We start from the raw sequence: 22,808 nt of genomic DNA on the forward strand, positions 1-22,808 counted from the left end.
ATAAAACCCTTTGAGGAAAGTCAATACATTTATAAGAAATAAATGTAAGTAGTACCAATTTGATTGACTGACAGTAGCGCGGGGCACAACGGTATTGCCCTGACGAAAAATGACTTATGTTAACTACAATTTCTTGGGCACCTAAGACCTTATGGGTAAGCACGTTGGAATAGCAGACGCTAACAAGAGTCATCTTCTCGTTCAGGCACTTAAACAGCACAAAACGAAGCACGACTCATAGCTATCATATTCAACAGAGCTACGTGACCTCCTGTACAGGGTTTTATTAGATTATCTCATCGCTATCGTATTACAATTGAATGAGTTTCATTTTGCCATTACGATTAAAAAATAAGGAAAGGATATCACATATTTTTCTTGTTTATCACGGCAGCGCTATGTGTATTACATTTATGTTGGTACTCAAGTCTTCATTTTCAAAATAGTGACGACCAATTTTAAAACCCTGAGATACCTATATTATTTTTTTATTTTTTTTAGACATAACCGGTTTTCACTGGGCTGAAATACCGTTTTTTCGCATCCCTATCTCATTCATCCAAAGACCTTTAAGTGTTCAAGTAGAAAAAGACAGATTTTTATGAGTAGTAAGTAGTACTATTTTATTACTTTCACTTTAAAAGTACCTACATGTACTTTTGTTCATTTCCTACTAGACTAGATAGATAAATAAGTACGTACCTAATTAAATTAATGTAGGTAAATTACAGGTAGGTGCTACGTCAATAATTAAGTAAATAGGTACCGATTCTGAGTCAATGAGAAATACTCAATTATAATTTGTTAGGTGTAGATATTTACTGCTAACTTACCATACCGAGTGAGTAGGTAACAGATGTTATTATAGGCAGCGTCGTCGCGGATTAGACATATTTACTTAATTATTTTTTATATAGTGTAGTACTTAGGTATTTTTAATTATTAAGTATTGTGCACGCGTCCAAAAGACAAATACCACCCGATCAGTCAATTTTAGAGTTGCCAGTCAGTTTTATAAATAAATAAATATTTTTTGAAAAAAAAAAATGGTTTCTCTTTTAGGGTTTCGTACCCAAAGGGTGCCAACGATATTACTGAGACTCCGCTGTCTGTCTGTCTGTCTGTCCGTCTGTCACAGGGCTTTACCACTTTATCTCTTGAGTCGTAATCAGTTGACACTTGAAATTTTCACAGATTATGTATTACTGTGGCCGCTATAACAACAAATACTTACTAAAAATAGAATAAAATAAATATTTAACGGGGCTCCCCTACAGCAAACGTGATTGTTTTGCCGTTTTTTTGCTTGATATTAATAACGGCAACAGGTACCTAGACGCTTGAAATATTCACAGAATCTTTACTTGTATACTTAATCACTAAAAATAAATAATTAAATTAAAATATAATCAATATTTTTCCCATACAACAAACTTGATTTTTTTGATAATGTCTAATGTTGTATAGATAATGGTACGGAACCCTTCGCGCGCGAGTCCGACTCGCACTTCGCCGGTTTTTTTCTTGCTAATGTTTTTACCGATTTCCCAGAAGAAGGGAGGTAGAGGTACTCGTTCGTAATTCGTCTACGTACGACATAACACTTTGTGATTGTGGTTTATCGGAGGTATTATTATTATTATTATTATAAATGTCTATTTAATTTATTTAGGTCAATTTTCAACACCATGTAAATTTTGTCCCGCTCACTAACGGTCACCGCTATACTAGGCTTACGAGGCGCGGGCTGTATTAGATAGTGTACTAGGATCCTTATTGGTAAGGTACATACGGACATGCATAGGTTCATCATTTGGAGGATCAACATGGTTTATGATTTCCTTTCGATGGGTAGCATTGTAAATGACTAAGTATTAGGTATGTTATTACCCCGCCCTAGTTCGGGCCTCAATTCGGTATTGCATCGCAAGTGATATGAAGCGAGATTTGTGTTATAGACTAGTTTTTGCATATACCTAGGTGGAAAAAAAGCCATGTTTTGACCTATAGACTCTCAAGCAGGATAGTGGGTTCAATCAAACCCCGGCTCGCACCTCTCGAGTTTTTCGAAATTTACCACGAGCTTTACGGTGAAAGAAAACATCAAGAGGAAACCTGCACAACCTGCGAAGCAATTCAATGGAGTGTGTGAAGTTCCCAATCAGCACTGTAGCTACACTACTACTGTACTGCTACTGTAGCTGTGGCTACTACGAATCTCGAAACCCGAAGTTCGTGTCGCGCGGTCCCTCTGACACTTATACTATTTAATACGAGAGCGAGGGTTCCGTATAAAGTATGTTTATGAATATATAGATATTTGAAGAATTCTGCTCCTGAGCAAAATGTAGTTCGCTGGCGTACTTAGTCATAACATAAAACATTAAAATTATTTCAGACTTGCCTTATTGGTTGGTCTTTATTGCTAAACCTATGGTCAGCCCCAGATCTAAGGGGGGGCAAACCGGGGCCCTTGCCCTGGGCGGCAGTTTCATAGGGGCGCCAAATCCTTGAGACAAGAAAAGAAGAAAAATGCTACTCATTGGCAGTTTTAACAGTTTTTCTCAAACACTGAAGGGAGGGGGCGCCACCATCAAGGTTTTGCCCCGGTTCGAAGAAATCGTAGATCCGGGGCTGCCTATGGCATACCTTTCATAAGACATTTCCTATTTCTGTGTAGAACAATTATTATTATTAGACAAATGCAAATTAACAGTCCGAAGTTCAAGATTTTAAAAACGGTTGAACCTATTTTTATTTTTTAGATATTGAGCTTTGAAATGACAATGTTGGGAATTTTTCAACTTTTCTAATTAATTAAATAAATTACAGTATTAACTATGAAGGATGGAAGGCCAGACAAACACACATTATGTATTGAAAAATCATAATTTAATGAATTAAAGAGTGTTAATGTATACATTTTGCTTTGATTACATACTACTAGGCTTATTTGAAAAATAAAAATGTGATGTTAATTTTTGTACTGTTTCTACCTTTTTGTATTCCTCCCCTGTCCCATCTATACTTTCTAGTTCTCAAAAGTAATAAATTACCCAAAGTTTACTGTATCAACTGAACTCATTATTATTTAACAATAAAAAATGAATGTACTGAACATTTGACATAATGAAGTAATGTCCATGCAGTGAACATGGTCAAAGATATTTCACACAATTGTTTTGATATTTTTGAGAACTTCACTGCTTTAATGTAACCATAATACACTAGCTTTTTTTCTGTGACATACAGAGCTCGGATAGGGTAAACTGTTTTAAGAGTTTGCATAACATGGACATTCCCTGTCATTTTTTAATGGTAGTTGCATCGTATGCAATTTTATTATTCTAACAATATTATTTAATTTAGACTGTTTTTCTACGAGATTTATGCCACAGTTGAAACAAACATGTTGAAGGAACAGAATTGATGAGAACAGTATTTTAATGTTAAATACTAGTGAATGTATAACTGAAAATTAAATGTAACAAAGAAATGCATTGAAAATAGAAAATAAAATACAGAAAAACTGATAGTCATTCAGTCCATTAGGTATACAGAAATCTTTAAATAAATTTATAATCTTAGTCAGTACTCGATTTGCAATGTATAGTCATTTTTATTTAATCATTATGAGTAGTTTTGTTTTATTTTACTATTTATTTACAGGGTGTATCCATATTAATATCTACTAATGATAGTAATGACATAAGAATAGATCACCCTTTCCGAGTTCTGCATATTACACCACAAATATCCTTTACCATCCTGTAGATTGAAATAGGGATGTATGCTCTATCTATGTATTAATTAAATATTCAATGCCCTCTGCAAACAAATGAACATAAAACGCATTGAAATAACAATAACATGAATAAACAAGCCATTACTTCTTTTTACGTTTATTTTCAGTCTGTTTAGGTTTTTTAGTATTCTTTTTCTTTCTATCTCTTTCTGAGCTAGAACTTGATGTATCACTATCTGTTGAATCTGTACTACTGGAAGAACTTGAGTCACTGCTACTGCTTGATGAGGAATATTTCCTTTTTCTACTTTTTCTTTTTTTACGATCTGAGTCGCTGCTTGAAGAAGTAGTATCACTAGAAGAACTTGAGTCGGATGTTTCGGATGTATCAGAATCTGAAGACTCCGAACTAGAAGGCTTGCGCTTCCTTTTCCTACTATTTTTCTTATTAGATGTTTTAGTATCCTTTTTCAAATCTTTCTTTCTGCCTTCCTTGCTCTTTCTTTTTTCTGCAGTGGGAGTAGGCCTACTATCATCCAAATGTTCACAATCAGCTGTCTCTATTTCTGCTAGTCCTGATTTAGTTTTTTTTCGTTTTTGTTCCTGGTCACGTTCTGTATCTTTATGTCTATTTAATACATCACGTTCCCTTCTCTCTTCTTTATGTCGCGATCTTTGTCCTTCATCTTTAGCTCTGTTATTACGGTCTGTACTATGTTCTTTTATTGTTCTGTTTACGTGTATATCAATATATTCATTTTGATTTCGACTCTCTCTTCCATGTTTATTACCAGCCTCAATGTCCCGATTTATTCTATCAGACTGTTGCATAAAGTCACCTTTAGAAAGATTATCATTTTTATGTCTATTGCTACTTCCATCATGTCTTCTAACTTCAACGGTTTTGGTTCTTTCTTTTTCATCCAGATTTCGCTGCTTTCTTTCCTTATTCTGATCCTCTTGTTCTTTTATATTGTCTTGATTTTTGCCTCTATTTCTGTCACTCCTTTCATATCTATCAGTCTCTGGATAAGATTTATCTCTCTGCTTTTCTTCATATTTTCTTTTATAATTGTTTTCATGATTTTCATTTCTACTACTTTGCTTGTCTCTATTATGTTTTTCAGGATCTTCTTCAATGTCAGAATTAATCTTATTAAGGTCCCTTTGTTTACTGTTAGTATTAATTCTTGGCTGGTCTTTACTTCTTGATCTTTCATCTCTCTTTTTTCTTTGCTTGTGTTCAGTTATTTCCTTATTGTTTTTCGTATTTTGGTCATATTGATCGCTGTCTTGTCTCTTTTCATCAGTGCTTTTAATTGTTTCTTCATTTCTAATTGATTCACGGTGTTCTTTTTGGGTTTCTCTCGATTCATTCCTATTCCTCCAATTATTTTCCTCTCTTGTGTATCGTGTATCATCTTGTTTGGTTTTCGATTTGATGTCTTTTCTATTCTCACCATCCACATGATTTCTATGTTGTGACTTGTCCTCATGCCTGGTTTCTGATCTGTCATAATTTTTATTTCTAGATTTTTCTTCATATTTACTCCTTGATCTATCTTCTTCAGTTCTATTTGATCTGTCAGTCTTATGGTTATTAGACCTTGCCTTTGTCGAATCTCTATGACTATCAGTAGTTTTGTCCCTTCTACTATTCCTAATGGATTTTTTTGTTTTAGATCTACTTCTACTCCTGCTTCTGTCTCTATGGCTTCTGCTTTTTGTGACATTTCTATCATCTTTGTGCTGTTTATCACTTGTATAACTATTGCTATGTTTATCATCATTTTTTCTACTCTCAGAGGGTATGTGTCTGCTATGTTGCCTAGGATCACATCTGTCCTTGCTCCTTGAACGCTTAGACTTTTCTCGGCTAATATATGCGTCTTTTTCATGACCATCTTTGAAATGTTGTACTCCTCTACCCTTGCCAAGCCATCTCATTTTAGATACAGACTGTGAAAAATCAACATGGATGCGTCTGTCATCAATTAGAACATTGTCCATTTTGAAATATGCATCTTCACATGATTTTTTATCAGAGAATTCTATGAAAGCATACTGCAAGGAATCTCCAGTTTTTTTATCTCTTATAACTTCACAGCTGACAATTTTGCCAAAGCGACTAAATATAATTTCCAAGTCTTCATCAGTTGTTACAGGGTTTAACTTGCATACAAATAGTACATTTTCAGGTGGGGCTATGTCAGCATCAGGCAAATCACCAACTATTTCTAAGATGGTAGCTCTAGCCTTTGCCTCTTTTTCTTCAATAATTTCTTGGATTTCAGCAGCGGACTTTCCTTGGGTTTCATCTAATTCTTCATCAGGAGCAATACGGCCACCTTTTAATCGTTCAGCGCTGGGAGAAGGAGATCTAGATGGAGCCCGTAGTCCAGGAGGATCACTAAAAGGGTCCTCGAGGACGACAGTGTGTGTGATTCGCACATCTTGATAAGGCCGATGGGTTTCATCGCAAATGACATCGTTTAATTTGCGTAAGACTTCATGACCTTCCACAACCTCGCCGATAACGCAGTGAATGCTATCGAGAGAGTCCAAATCGGGCCCAAGCGTGAAGAAAAATTGTGAACCCACCATCATCTCACCGGTACACACCATAGAAAGCAAGCCAGCATCTGTGTGACGTATCTTCGGCATTTTCTCTCCCGAAAAGAATCTCTTGTCAGGCCCATCCAACAGACCCCAAATAGATTGGCCACCTGACCCTTCTCCGGTTGGGTCACCCGTTTGAGCGATGAAACCGCTGCGTATCGAATGGAATAAGTTGAAATTGTAATACTTCATCTTGCATAGCTTCAAAAAGTTCAGACATGTTATTGGGCGTTGATCTAAGAAAAGATCCACAGTAATGTCACCGAGTGTAGTCTCTATCACAACAGACATTGTTCAATTTATGTTTGGCACAACTTTAATCAGATTTTAAGAAGAATATTATTTTTCGTTAAAACTGACACATCACGAATACGAAACATAACCTCAATTTAAGAAAGAAAGAACAGAACAACGCTCATTTCTGATTGGGTCTATTCATGATTAGGTGGCGCCGTTAAGTTATTATATAACAAAATGGACTGAATTTTGTGAACAATAAGGTTTATAATCAGACACCTGAATAATTTGCGTACGTTGACAGATATGGTTATTTTCACGCTACGTTCCGATTTACTATTTTACTTTTCTTAAGGTAAATAAAACATTATACATTTATAAATTCAAAAGCAACTCAACTTATAATTTTAATGTATTAAAAAAAACTTTTAGCCTTTGACGCAAATTACTTAGAACACGTAAATTACCTAGTTTAGTTACGTTGAATTAAGTATTTGGTAAAGAAAAGCGGCATCTAGCGAACAATGTACAAGTTATAAAGCCTTCACTACACGTTCTGTAGTTTGGACCAGTTTGGACTGTGACTATCAGTACGTAGTATTTACAAGAAATTCAAATAGATGGCGCTTAAATCAATATAAACACAATATTTTCCATAGACTCGAGTCGTCTGCAGATTGCCGCCATGGTTGATGCCTTGCTGATGCTGATATTGTACACTCGAAGGCATAAATATCTATACAACCATAGCGTAAATACATATATACATCGACCTTATAGTAAGTGGCATAAAGATGTAGAGATATTTTTGACGTTTTGGTAACCTATATATATTTATATGCACTTGACTGTACGTACCCATGCAGTGTTTATTGAAAGTTCCAGTAAGTACCTAAGTATAGCCATGTAGGTATAGCTAATACAGTAGACTTAGCAGGCATGTTGCATTATCGCTATATACCGACATACTTACCTAATGGATATAGGTAATCCAGCAAAATCGATTTAAGTAATTGTTTTGTTTTAAACAATGTAATATTTACTTACTGCGTAGGTATAAGAAATAACAGCACTTCAGAAAAGCCCAGCTTTCGCTTCCTTTCCGCGAGGAGTCATAACCACTGTACCTAACCATAGACATTTTTACCTACTGATTTTCAATATCGAGGTGTCGGACGCAGGCCATGCAATTCGCCGTTCACGTTCCTAGCAAATCTAATAAAGACCGTTTCACCCACCCTCTTCCGCTCTCCACCCTAATAAAGTGAGTATTGAAAATTTACCAACCATTCTTCGAGAATATAAGGTTAGCCTAGTATGAATGACGGTTTGACGCGAAACGGTGTACCTACTAACTTTAACTCCAACTCCCAACCTTGTGTGCAGTGAATAAAATTGTTTTTACTTTCCGATTTTTAGTCCGCGCGGTTTGAAAGTGTTCTCTATTGGAGTCGGCTGCCGATGAGGTTATATCGAAATAATAAAACAGATCTGCCGGATGGGAAATATGATATAAACACGGGGCGCGTGTCGACCCTCAAGCTAAACGGTTGCTGTTCACTTTTTTGTTCGAATATTGCGTCCTTAAAACACAAGGGGTCAAGTACCACGGGTATATTCGAGATTGGGGTCAAAAACCCTATTTTTAGGGTTCCGGAGCCAAAATGGCAAAAACGGAACCCTTATAGTTTTGCCATGTCTGTCTGTCTGTCTGTCTGTCTGTCTGTCGGTCCGTCCGCGGCTTTGCTCAGGGACTATCAATGCTAGAAAGCTGTAATTTTGCACGAATATGTATGTATGTAAACTATGCCGAAGTATTTTATCCTAAAAATTCTAATCCGCTTGCGTCGTACTCTTTCTCCTTAAATATCGTAACGTCGCTACCTATAAGTATCACTAGTTTTAAAACAGCTCGTATCTACAGTCAAGAAAAGTGAATTACGGACCAGAGACCGTATTGCGTAACGTTTTTGACGCTCGCGATCGCAATCAAATGACAGTTGCGAAATCTGTCATTTGATTGCGATCGCTAGCGTCAGAAACATTAGGCAATACGGCCTCAGGGTGGAACCTTAGAGCTACTAATGCCATGTTGACATCCCAAACATTTGTCAAAGAAATTACAGCGAAATTGATTATGAAAAGGTTCTACCCTTGTACGTGATTCAGTTTCCTCGACTCGAATCGAAAAAAAAATTTGAGTGAACTTTATAATCAATATTTCAAGGGTTTGGTTGATACCAGCTTTGATCGACAATTTCTTGTTAACAGTACCTAAAGCCTATTTTAAAGCCGTGGTGGCCTGGTGGTTTGACCTATCGCCTCTCAAGCAGAGGGTCGTGGGTTTAAACCCCGGCTCGCACCTCTGAGTTTTTCGAAATTCATGTGCGGAGTTATATTTGAAATTTACCACGAGCTTTGTGGTGAAGGAAAACATCGTGAGGAAACCTGCACAAACCTGCCAAGCAATTCAATGGTGCGTGTGAAGTTCCCAATCCGCACTGTGTCCGCGTGGGAACTATGGCCCAAGCCCTCTTGTTCTGAGAGGAGGCCTCTGCCCAGCAGTGGGACGTATATAGGCTGGGATGGATGGATGGATTATGCCCTACGGCTGGGTAAAGGCCTCCCCTTTCCTCCGCCACTCTTCCCTATCCTGGGCATACACCTGCCAATCGAGTTGAAAAGCTCAGGTCGTCCCGTCATCTCCTCTTGCGTCTGCCTCTGCTCCTTTGTAAAGCCTATTAAGCTGTGATAATTTCTCTTTTTTAATTCATCATACAGGGCATCCATGTGGGCAGAGAAAGTACCTTTAGATACAAATTTATACTGCAAGAAGACAATTTAAAATTGCAAAGAAGAAATAAGGATTTCATTTCACTTAGGGCCTCGGTGCCGCAGTTAAACCGGCCATTCCATAAAGGCTGGATTTAAATTAAAAAGTCCTTGGCGAAACGATATAAAGCGGCGTTTGGCGCTAGTCAACAAGCGAGGGGAACTGACTGACATATTGATGTTTACGGGACGCAACGCGTGCATGCAAGTTTTAATGGTCTCCGAGCTCTGTAGGTAAAGTTGTGAAGAAAAGCTAGCTGGAATCGATTTACTGTCTTTGAGTACAAATGGAAAATAGACCACTCGAAATTAACCCTTTTACGGGCATAGTGCACATAGTGACCACATCATTCACAGAGTATAACTACATACACCAGGGGTGGCCAACTTGATTAGACCCAAGATCTACTGTTTATAGACCTGTGTGATCTACCAATTACATGCTTCTTGAAATTTTATATGAAAGAGTGTAGTTGAGTATTTATATTTTTTTCCTTGCCACGTTCGACTGGACTAATAATCGCGATCGACCGGTTGGCCAACCCTCGTATACACAAATATTGAGCCTTGCTAAAATGTATGTATGCTTACATGGTAGAAAATCAATTGAAATGCTTAGAAAATTATTTGTTAAAATGAATCCCTCGTAGGTAAACAATATAGAACTATGATTCATTTTGTGGTAGCGTATCTAAATTCACGGGACCACAAAAAGGATTAAGTATAAGTACGCCCAAGCAAAAAAATAAAATTTGAAATGATAAATGAAACGAGCAAAACTGTCTATATAAAACATTTATTAGAAATAAGCAACATAAATAATTAGGTATAAAAAAAGTTTATTACTATCGCGCAGAACGATATACACTGCTGGAAGTAAATTATCAAGAAAAGGTATACCTAGATGTCTTAATGTTTGGCGTGCTAATGCCCAATAGATGAGTCCCTGTTGTATCTTCTATTGCTAATGACATAAAATTAATGATGGCGCTCTGGGACTGTGTCCAGGACTCAGAAGCGTCTACCTGTGATTCTACAAATTTCACGGGCAACACTATAATTTGTTAAACATTCGTAGCCAACAAGAACTACATTCAAAAAATTCAGTATCACTTTTCAATTCCAACGCATCGTCGTATGAAAATAATACCGCTGCCGCGCTGTTCGCACCCCCTAGCCAATTTCTCCAGCCATTTCCCTTGAATTTTTTCAATACGCGTTCGGGACCATTTAACATTTTTATGTGTAATCTTGCTACGGCGATGGGACATGGATTTTTGCTCGCTTCACACTTTGTTTTATGAGTGACTTTACTACCTCCAGAGAGATTAAACGTAGGACGCTGCAGTCGGTTTATTGGCTTGCGTTTTTGATTTTAAAACGATAGTAATTTATTTTGGGTATCCAGTAAAAAATTTTTTCGTGAATTAAAATAAATACTTTAACACGTTAAATGCAGCGAGCATGGACTTCTTCCGGCTGATGATGATGATGAGATGGTGTTATATATATGAGAAGAAGTCACGCCTAATAAGTTGTCTACCTATCTGGCACAACGTACTGGACGCCAATACCCTGTACAACAAAGATACGTCTGTCTGCCATATCACAACAGTTACTATAGGCTCCTACCGTCACTTGGTGGAAATTTTATTTTAGTTTGAAGTCTGCTGCCAGTTCGCGTCATCGTGTTAAGTACCAGAGACGTACCAGCTTTTTAGCGAGCACAGGTGACACACGATATAAAAAATACTCATAAGTACATATATCTCGCACTTATGCATTAATTTCACGAGCCTATGCTACCGGCAAAATACGATTTTTACAAGCAAACACATTGACAGCGTTATTTTTAAATTATGCAACATTTGTATGGAAATACGAACGACACCCCAGCCTTTTGCCGCCTGTTTAAAAATACATCTCGTTGTTTCTTCTTGGTTTGACGTTATTCGCGATTTGATGGCTTTTTCATGTAGATTATTTATTTTTGGGCACTGTTTTTATGTAAGTACCTAATGTTTGGTTTATGTTTGTATGTGTATTATGTTTTTATAGCTTCTTTTTGTCAGTATACGTTCGCCCTAGAAACTGTGAAAAGAACTTCCAGAACCTATTGTCTATATATCAAACTATTACTGATCCAAAAAAAATATCATCGGACAGAACTGGACAAAATACTCCTCTCAGAATAATTAAATGTTCTATTTTTATTTTATGTACTTAAGTTTTTTTATTTTATATAGGTAGGTAAGTTTGTTAAGTATATGGCAGTTTTGTTTTTATTAATTAAATAATTAAATCGACATATCTTCATCATGTCGGCCTATATACGTTCCACTACAGGGTACAGGCCTCCTATCAAAATGAGAGGGCTTGGGCCGAGTGTTGATTGACATAAGTATACTACCTATAATTCTTTTTTTTATATTTTGAATGTAAGTATAGTAAAGATACTTAATAATGTCGTCGGGGTCATTATTCAATTTTATCTAGTTTTCCGAAAAATTATGAAAACAAGCCTAAACTAAAGTGTCCATGACAACATTTAGATATACTTACCCGGTAACAATTAGATATTTTTAATTTGAACTCTACACAATCGTGAGCGACGGTCCCCCTCTATTTAACTTCGACTTCAGACTAACAAACCCGGCACGATGTGTAGAAATTGTGAATAATTAACGCCTTTACCCCGTACTGTCTTGATCTGTGTCGAAATAACACGCATCCGTTCAAATGTACCTATATTCGAATCTATGACTACATACAGTAGGTACCTACAATGTATCTTAAAGGCGCGCCGAGCTTTTAGCGTATTTATTGCATTCATTTTTTAATCCCTTGCTGTAAAAATTACTAGTAAAGCTGTAGTTTTTAAACTCATATTCCACTAATACTATTATATAAATGCGAAAGTGTGTGTGTTTGTATGTTTGGATCGACGTGATTTTTGGCATAGAGATGGTTTATGGGCGAGAGAGAGAAATAGGGTACTTTTTATCCCGAAAAAATGCACAGTTCCCGAGGGAACAGCGCGCGATAACCGAATTCCACGCGGGCGAAGCCGCGGGCAAAAGCTAGCACTATTCCAAATTCGAAAGTTTGTAAGTCTGTTTGTTTATTTGTTTGTTTGTTATTTGTGTGTCATCACATCTAAACCGCTAAACCAATTTAGATGATATTCGGTATACAAGCGATAGTTTGAGTCCCGGGAAAAGACATAGGATAGTGTTTATCCCGGAAAATTGCATAGTTCCCGCGAGTGTATGATTAATTTTCGTGTCACAATGGAAAAGTTAGTAGTAATTCTAACTACCCCCATTTAAGTGTTCAACTTTTTGGTTACACGTTACATTATTAAAATATGCATTTGTTTCAGTAATAAGAGGAAAATCAGATTTGACCAACTAATTTTGAGTCGCCGCGTTTCGCCTCTATCCTCTTTTACCCCCCCTTACCCCATGTCCATATTGATTAGCGCCAAAAAGTCGGTAGCCCCTTAAAATAAACCTGAAAAAACCTCATTATACTATTAGTTACGAAGTTAGGATATAGTTTTATTTTTTAGCTAATAAAAAAAATATGCTTATACAAAATATTTTGCTTAAAAACGGGCATCACAAAGGTGTATATAGACAGCTATATACCTAGGTTATTGTACCTGGGCGTTTTAAAAAATAGTGTACTTACCCTTTCTTTTTTTTCCACAATATTTAAAAACTCTGTCGGGAAACATGTTTAAATGGAAATTAACAAAATGGCTAATGGAGGAATGTTTTTATAGTGTTAAGGATTATATTTAAATCTTAAGAATTTGTAATTTTTCAAATAGTAATTAAATGACATAATATAATAATAATCTAGTGAAAGTAAATGTCTTATGAATTAATAAAATGTAGATAGATAAAATACCTAATATTGACGAAAATTACAACCTAGATTTTTAGTGACCTAAAACTAAATATTTTTAGAAATAAATATTTAAAAATAAATATTGCTTGCATGCTGAATATATGTGCTAAACTTATTCTAAGATCTTTTAACTGTATTCTTACAAATAAATGTTTTTGAATTTGAATTTGAAATTTTCGATAAATATGGTTTTTCTTACTGAGAATCGAGAGCACAATCGATTCCGATCGTTTAAAAAATGTTCCCATTTTTTCATACCTACTTCAAATTTTTTATAAGAGTCAGTTTTGTCACGCCCATACTGAATGTATGAAAAAAAAGTCGCAAAATTGACATATTTTTAAACTATCGGAATCGATTGTGCTCTTGATTCTGTTTGGGGAAAACCATATTTTTCGAAAGTTTAAAAAAAAAGAAAGGGTACACTATTTTTTAAAACGACCAGGCTTTCCAAAAAAAAGATACCGTACCCATTTTTTTTAAAACGCCCACCTATATTTTGCGACCAACCTTATGCTGTCTATTCCGATACCCAATGGTGACTGTATTGAATGTAACGTAAATCTGCTTGAAAATGAAATACCTCAGCTGACTGTAGTCGAGTCTCAGTGAAACAAACCCTTAGCTTGAGGCTCGGACATAAGAGAGGCTATTTTGAATGGAAACAAAGCGTGACGTCACAAACAACGTTAACTCAAACATTGTAACTGGCAATACCGTTTCATCCGAAAACTGGCTCTGCAGCCTGTAGCTGTAGGGTACGTTTTGTTGTTTTAGCTTCAGTTTCAGTGTTTTGGTCTAACAAGTAAAGTAACAAGTAGAAGCTTTTGTGTAGCTAGATCGTCAGTAAATTGAGGCGAAGCGGTGGCACAGGAGGAAACTAATTGTATAGTGTCTTTTACAATTAAAATGTTCTAAATTTAAAGTAATAATAAAGCGTTCTATAACGTTTTATCCTAAACTATCTATGTACTTACTCTTAATCCACATCTTCGCTTAACTTCAAACGTACTTATGCCTATTTCTGTATAAAAAAATATTTAATGAGAGTAGTCTTTCAAAATAAAGCTCACATCAAGAGTAGGATCAGGCCAATCGTACGTACATACATCATAGGTATTTTCGCTATCGAGCTTGAGAGTAAAGAGTGCATTTAAATGTTTTGAACATGAAACTACCGTGAGAATCACTCATATTAAAGAAATTATATTAATTATTATTTTATTATGTCGGGCTAAACTCGATTTAAGACGTGAGTTATCCGGGTCAATATATTTAATATAGATTCGATGTGTTTAATGCTCCCTCAAGTATCGTGAATTAACACATTATTAAAATATGAAACATGTCCCTGTTCTAGTGATGGCATTCACTTGGCGCATAGACAGAATTTTATACAAGTGAAAATTTATGTCAGTTGTGAAAGCGTTCATAGGAATGTGAGCTAATGTAATTGTAAAACACCAAACGTAAACATTTCATCAATTTAACCTTTCACTCCCACAGTCCACCAAACAGTGGCTTGAAAGGAGGCGGGAAAACACCGACAACGACAAACAACTGGCGCAATCACTAGTGCAAATGTTTACTAACATCGTGCTACACATTATAGTGAATTTGTACTTTTGGAACTGAAATAGGAGACACGTGCATTTACTGCTCTATTCCTAACTTTTATATGAATAGATGCCAGTGAATTAATGATATAACTAAGGATTAAAAGGGCGTGAAAGGACTTCAGCCGAGTTTAGACTTGCAAGAAAAATCGTGCAATTAAGTTGCATTACATTGCGAGGCCGTAAAGCCAACGAGTTTGTAGCGGTCAATCGAGCGCAGCAATGTAATGCAACTTGAACGATTTTTCTTGCAAGTCTAAACTCGGCTTAAGAAGCACATAGGCAGTTTAATAATTGTGTGACGGCGATCGTGACGATTTAGAAAAGAAGCTTTACCATGTCTCCGATAAATGACTTATTTAGAAAAACAACAGCAATGAGGGCTATCGTTTTTTGTCTCACTAGATGGCGCACTGTTGCGTGAGGTTTTTAAGTATGGCTTTCAAAGTCTGTTATTACGGGCGTGAAAACATAGTTTAGATCATAATCATATTTAATACACCTTAAAACCGTACCATAAAAATATCGAGCATGCCACAGTGTTGCATAGTCCCCGTTTTGTTCGGAAAAAAGGGAGGACAAAGGTTTCCGAAAGACAAAACTGTCTAAAAACATAGACATTCATTGCCCCGGAACGCATATTTGCCATAATTAATTTCAGATATTGCAAAATATTCACAAAATTATTCTAATTATAAATAAACCCGCGTAGCTCACCCAAAAACTATGAGATTTGACATTTCGGAGAACTCACGCTACACTAGCGCCTCTAGTGGCGAATTCATACGCGATAGTCCTCATTGGGTAGTTTTCTGAGAAAAAAAATACTATACTAATTACTCCGTCAAGTATTTTTTCATTTGTCAATCAAACACAAAATGACAAAGATGAAGCACGTCTAAGTTCGAGAGTGGGGGCCAGTGTCGAACGGTGGGACGTAACATCAAACTTTAACTGGCTGTGGGGCTGTTTCACCACCCGTTGATTAATTTTAACTGACGGATGAATGTGTCTCCGTTTATTGGAACAAAACAAACAAAGACGGCATCACATTTATCCGTCAGTTAAAATTAATCAATGGGTGGTGAAACAGCCCCTATATCTTCATAATTTTTTGTTTAATTGTCAAAAGAAAAAAACGTGTTCAATATTTTGTGATAATCAAACTGACGAACTAATTAAGTTTTTCAAATCACTGTTAATTTTAAAACCAAACAACTATGTTCCGTTTGCTTTGAAGAATTCTTTATTTAGGATGTTTTTGTGTGCAAAAGTTTGAAAATGAAGCAATAAAATTGTAACTCACGTTCACTGCTTTGCTTGCAAGCACTTTCATACAGCCCCCCAAGTCATCATGAAATCAATAAACCAAAATCTGAAACGCGTTCATATATTACGGCGGTAACAGCATAGAACAAAGCATCGCTATAAATGGGTATAAATAAGGGAAGTGTCGCTAGAGATGGGTGGAAAAATATCACCGTGACATGCCAAGGAGGAACAACGTTACAAAATCACGTAGGTCGTTTCTTCGTTATCTCGGTGTATCTGCCACTCACGCAACGATAACGTCTTGGTATTTAATAACCGTCAATATAAAAAAAAAATACTACGAACTTTTGTACGTACGTACACTCCGAGTACACACGTTACCGACCATACTGATTGAATTGATTAGCAAAATGTGATTTTGTGACGTCTAGCATCTACCAAAACGTATATTGTTACGAGAGCGACGAGGGGGGCTACTACCATTCCTCCGACCGTCCCTATCACTCTTGTATTAAATAATATTAGCGTCAGGGGGACGGCAGGATACGAAGTTCGAATTTTGCACTTCGTAGTATAGGGGTGACAAAGTCACGATTATTTTTCACTGTGATTTTTTTAACGACAGTCACTGCGATAAGTAGGACAGTAACGTTGCCCATCTCTAAGTGTTGCGCGTTCGGTGGGCGATTGGTCCCGATTATGGCCCCGCGGAGACTAATATCCCTTTCTTTCACAAATGTTTTTTGGGGAATGTTATTTTTTGGCGTCGGCCGCATCTGGTGTCCGGGGCGGGTAAGGACCACCGGCCAAACGTCGTGGACAGCGCACTTGGGCCCGTGATTAGAGCGTTAAAACAACAGGAGGCGACATTCTTAAATATGATTTATTGAATAAGACGTTACTTGGCGGAACTCTACATAAATAAACTATAAATAATTATTTTGCTCACCAGCGACCTTTACTTATAATTATTGAAGGTCGTGGGTGAGCAAAGTAATGGTTTATAGTTCCTCACTATGTACTAATTCTAGGTCACTGAGGGAAAGGTGGAGCTTAGCAGCGTGCTACGAAATGGCAATACGGTTGCCTTTCTCAAACACACTATACTTGAAGAACAACATTGACAATTATACTAACTAAAGCTTGATTCAATCACCACTCACCTTCCACTCACACGTACCTACGAGCGTACGTACGAATGGGTACGAGTAAGATTGCTGTACGCAAAAAGAGGGGTGTTATAAGTTTGACCGCTTTGTGTGTCTGTGTGTGTGTACGTATGTCTGTGACACCGTAGCTCTTAAATGGGTGGACCGATTTGAATGCGGTTTTTTTATTTGAAATCAAGTTTTGTAGCGATGTTTCATAGACATGTTTCATCAAAATCGGTTTAGCCGTTTTTGAGATATTGAACTTTGAAGTGGCAAAGTCGTGGGTTTTCCAACTTTTTGTTGGTTAGGTTATGGCATCTCCGGTTAGTTAAATGCTGTGAGGGCCGGGGTCACTTAAGTTAAGTATCCTCTTAGTTGGGCACGTGTCCTCTGGTTATAGTCACCAGGTGCGATCCACAACGCGGAGCTCCTATTGTGATTGGAATTGCACCGTTTTTTAGAGGGGACCTTTATTGGCTATTTTGTAATGTAATTTTTCCGGGTTATTGCTGCGGAAATTGAGACGGAGTTTGCTAGTGATTCGACGTAGAATTTTTATGAAACAAGGGAAGCTAACGAGCTAGCGAATGGTAAATAGTCATTGCCGCCCAGTACCTAACAGTCCAGAAACACACTAGTAAGATTATAATAATAGAAATGCATAAAGTTTTTATGGAGAAGAGACGCCTTAAGGATCAAAGACAGGAGAATGGGGGTGCGGGAATTCGGGAAAAATCCATTTTGAACAACATTTTGTAGGACCCAGAACAGTGGCACTCTCATCAGCTAAAAACTCGACTTCTCCTCCCCGACTTCCTGGAATTACTACGGGAAGGAGAGGTTTGGAGAGGTTTCTCTACCCACAGAGTCTTGCTTCAGCCATTTGCTGGAAAGCTGGGAGAAGAGCATGCATTCCCCTGCTATGTTATGTGTCAGTCTTTTTTTGTTTATCCCCATTGGTTTCCTCCTTGACCAACCCTCGCCTTTTCTTTACAATTCTAACCTTCTAGTGTTTAACTTGACTTGCTAATGACCAATAGATGACAGTCTGCTGTGACTTCTATTGCTAATGACACATTTAACATGACAAGTACTGGGACAGTGACTAAGGTACTCGCACCTTACTTAGTCACTTTTAACATTTCCAATTAGCTTTTAGAGTAATAACCCTAGCTCACCGAACGTGCATACAATTTCTAATATAAGAACCGGCAAAAAGCAAACAAGCCTGGGTTGCTCCGGCAGATATTAAAGGCATATCTCTCTATTATGAGCGGGAAGTTCTGTAATTTAAGGGCGAGCTCGCGCGGCATATGGCGGCGGGAAGGGTTGCCAGTGTACCGATATCGATATTATAAAGTTAGGTTTGCATCGATGTCGATGAAACGAAATGAAATAATTAGGGTTTTTAACAGGCGAAATATTACTAGATGGCGTTAGTATCGTAAGTCCGTTTGACGTTACAGTCTTTCTTGAGTTGCGATGGCTCATTTAATTATTTGTCAAGGGGGGCTTTTATGAAATTCGAAAATCGAAGTTCGTAGTAGCTCCCGCTAGGCCGTGGCTCCGAGTCCGAGTCCGGGCTCACACCTCCGAGATTTAAGTGCGAATCTACACCTGAAAGGACCATGCGTCAAAATTTACCAAAAATCAACAGAGCTGAGAGTTGGGTCACTAAAAATGTCTGCTTATCTACTTTTATTTGCACAAAGTTGAATTCCATTGCATAACTGAGATATACATATTTTAGTCAGAGTAAATATCTATGAGAAACTGTGTTTTTCTTGAAGAATATCGGTAGAACATCTTATATAAAATCTTGCTTGTATGAAAGCTTGGAGAACAATGTTAAGTCTAAACATATTTTTATTTTACACAACTTGTGAACGAGTAAATCTGTCTTAATTATCCTGCAGGATTTTTAAAGCCATTATAAGGAGAACTTTCCAGGTAAAACACAGTTTCTCATAGGTTTAGCTTTGCAATGAAATTGAACTTGGTGCCCATAGAATCAAAATGAAGTACACGTAAAGACTTATTTAATGACACAATTCTCAGCTCTGTTGGTTTTTGGTACACTTCCCATACAAAGTTGACCATGGTCCTTTACTATGACTTTTGCGGTGAAGGAAAACATCGTGAAAAACTTCTAAAACCAGTCACAACTCGATAAGGCTCAGTAAGGCTTAACATTAAAACAACTTATCGATATCGGACCCGCTCTTCCCTAGCAGCTCGTTCTTCAGACACAGCTGCAGCTCCCCGCGATTATAACTAGCTTAGCGTACTCGCCGTTAGCTCACTCGCTTATTGCGATATTAAACACGTGCAATGTCACAGTAGGAGTACTGATTCAACCATTACCACTCCAAAATCAGCAGATGATCGAGGGTTCAAATCCGGGCTTGCATCTCTGAGTTATTTGAAATTAACTAGGTACGAACTTTGCGACGAAGGAAAACATCGCGAGGAAACTGCACAAACTTGCAATTCAATGGTTGCATTTTACTATGGGCATCCACAAAACCTTGACCTATGGCCTCACAAGCAGAGGATCGTGGGTTCAAGCTCCGGCTCGCACCTCTGCGTTTATCGAAATTCTTGTGTGAAACTACATTTGAAATTTACCACGAGCTTCACGGTGAAAGAAAACATCGTGAGGAAAACTGCACAAATACACACAAGCTACGAAGCAATTCAATGGAGTGTGTGAAGTTCCCAATCAGCACTGGGCCCGCGTGGGAACTACGGCCCAAGCCCTCTTATTCTGAGAGGAGACCTGTGCCCAGCAATTGGACGTATATAGGCTGGGACAATGATGATGAATGTGAAAACGTTTTTCAGTGATATTGGCTGTGAGGTTTATAATTGCCGTATTAATGTTTTTTTTAGTTATATAGTTTCTGTCCAATGTAATATGTAACATACATACATACATGAATAGAATAGAATAAAAGATTTATTTGCATAGAATAAGTAGTTACATCAACTGTCGTTAGATGGTAATGAGACAAAAATTTTCTTGGTCAAGTTTTAATTCTTAGAAAAACGCATAAATATTAATCACTTTGGTTTTAGTGGGGCACCTGAACGTGATCAAAAAAGTAGCAATAAATTGTACCACAGGTAGTTGGGTTCTTTGACTTATTTATTTTACCACATTTGTTTTTGGTACATAGGCGTGAGCAGGGGCCCATTATTGGTACCTCATACTAGAGATGTGACGCTTAACTTAAAAATCGATAGTTGATTAAATGATTTTACTTCGTTATGTATTTTGACGCACGAAAAAGTATTTTTGTTTTATTATTCGATAAGATGACTTTTGGGACCTTTTTATTGTTCAATTATGTTGGCTTTACTTATGCAAAATTTGGACCAAGCATTTCGTGCATTCGTTTATCTACGATTTTTATTGCTAGTCTTGTATTGTCGCCACTTTTTATTTATACTAGGTAGTTCGTTTTGTTCAGTATTTGTGAAATTTAATTTATCATAAATATTTGGTATCTTACTTGTCATTCATCATCAGCCTATTGTCGCGAATTCACGCGATTCCTGAACGAATGTGAGTATTTAAGATTTCAATACTGGTAACATTGTGAGAAAAAGATGGAGGGAAAGGGTAGATTTGAGGAGGGAGTTTTGTTTTTTTTAGGCAAGGAGGAGAGAGACGAGCAAGATTAAGAGAGTTCAACGGAAATATGATTAAGAATTATGGTACGAAATTGTGAGTGAATGAGATGATATGAACACAAGCTACAAAGACTGCCCGGGTAAGTGCTTATACTGATTATACAACAACGAGAGAGGAATACGTTGAGAGGTTAAGTCAGAGTAAATGTAGAACATGGTGGAACAGGGGAGGTCTATGGGGAAGGAGGAGGACCGTCCAAGGGACCACTGGGTCCCGCAGATTGAGGTGAGCGAGATTCCGTGATTGGAATGGGTCGGATTGCTAATGGGAGAATCCTACTATGATGAAGTAGCTCTCGGTTTGACCCATGGTACCAATCACGGCACTCACCTGTTGTATTAAGTAGAGCTTATGGATAGCTCTAACCTCTCAACGTAGGACGATCTAAAACCTTGTCGCATTAAGGCTACTAACTTTAATTTGAACTTAGGCACAGAGTTATTATGTTTATTCCCAATAACTACCCTTTAAGAAATGTGGCGACAAAATGGTGGAGATTGCTGGGATATGCTTCCATTAAGTAATGATACTCTGATAATGCTAGACGATTTATGAAAAAAAAAAAAAACGAAAGATATTTGAGCATCCCATACATACCCTATCTTATCATTATCAGCCATGAGTCCCCGTAGTGGGCGTGCTAATGTATTTGCACATAAGAGCCTTGCATTAGGCATTGCTAAAGTATCAGCAACCATGAGTCCCCGTAGTGGGCGTGCTAATGTATTTGCACATAAGAGCCTTGCATTAGGCATTGCTAAAGTATCAGCAACCATGAGTCCCCGTAGTGGGCGTGCTAATGTATTTGCACATAAGAGCCTTGCATTAGGCATTGCTAAAGTATCAGCAACCATGAGTCCCCGTAGTGGGCGTGCTAATGTATTTGCACATAAGAGCCTTGCATTAGGCATTGCTAAAGTATCAGCAACCATGAGTCCCCGTAGTGGGCGTGCTAATGTATCTGCACATAAGAGCCTTGCATTAGGCATTGCTAAAGTATCAGCAACCATGAGTCCCCGTAGTGGGCGTGCTAATGTATTTGCACATAAGAGCCTTGCATTAGGCATTGCTAAAGTATCAGCAGCCATGAGTTCCCGTAGTGGGCGTGCTAATGTATTTGCACACAAGAGCCTTGTATTAGGCACAGCTAAAGTATCAGCTACTACGAGTCCCCGTAGTGGACGTATTCGTATTTATGTTTGCGGGTCACATAGGAAATAAAAAGGTTACCTACAAAAAAAAAAAAAAATAATAATAATAATATAGCTATCACGAAATAAAGCAGTGAAAGGTGTACGAATAGACTGAATTACGCTAAAAAGTAAAGCTTGGGGAAAATGCGAATGAGAAGAATGAGAATGACAAAACAAGGAGAATAAGTTTTAGTAAGCGTGGATTTTACCGATCGGGGAAAGATGGGAGAACGAAAAAATTTACTACCTACCAATAAATAATGATTTTCGGGATAATGAACTAACAATGTGTTATCGGGCTTTGAATTGTAGTGTAGTTTAAGTGGAAAACAGCCAAATGCCGTATTATACTCTAGCTTTGCAACGTGAGAATACATAATGTAATATATATTGTGTGTGATTGTTGTCTTGTCTCTCTCTCTCTCTCTCTCTCTCTCTCCTTTTATCGACGTAGTAATACAAGAGCGTCTCACTGCCTGTGTTCGTATGTTAATTGTGTTACATTCTAAGATACGTACAACGATATGAAAT

At 37.4% G+C, this 22,808-nt stretch overlaps 1 protein-coding gene across 1 annotated transcript; it reads right to left on the reverse strand.

Annotated features, from left to right (window-relative positions):
• Positions 1-2,870: 2,870 nt before the first annotated feature.
• LOC141440915 (uncharacterized) lies at positions 2,871-6,779 on the reverse strand. The gene has a single exon (XM_074105508.1). It carries the CDS (start codon positions 6,653-6,655, stop codon positions 3,887-3,889), a length of 2,769 nt encoding a protein of 922 aa, XP_073961609.1. The 5' UTR covers positions 6,656-6,779; the 3' UTR covers positions 2,871-3,886.
• Positions 6,780-22,808: the final 16,029 nt, after the last annotated feature.

The sequence above is a fragment of the Choristoneura fumiferana genome, chromosome 23 (genome assembly GCF_025370935.1).
Source record: "Choristoneura fumiferana chromosome 23, NRCan_CFum_1, whole genome shotgun sequence".
Lineage (NCBI taxonomy): Eukaryota > Metazoa > Arthropoda > Insecta > Lepidoptera > Tortricidae > Choristoneura > Choristoneura fumiferana.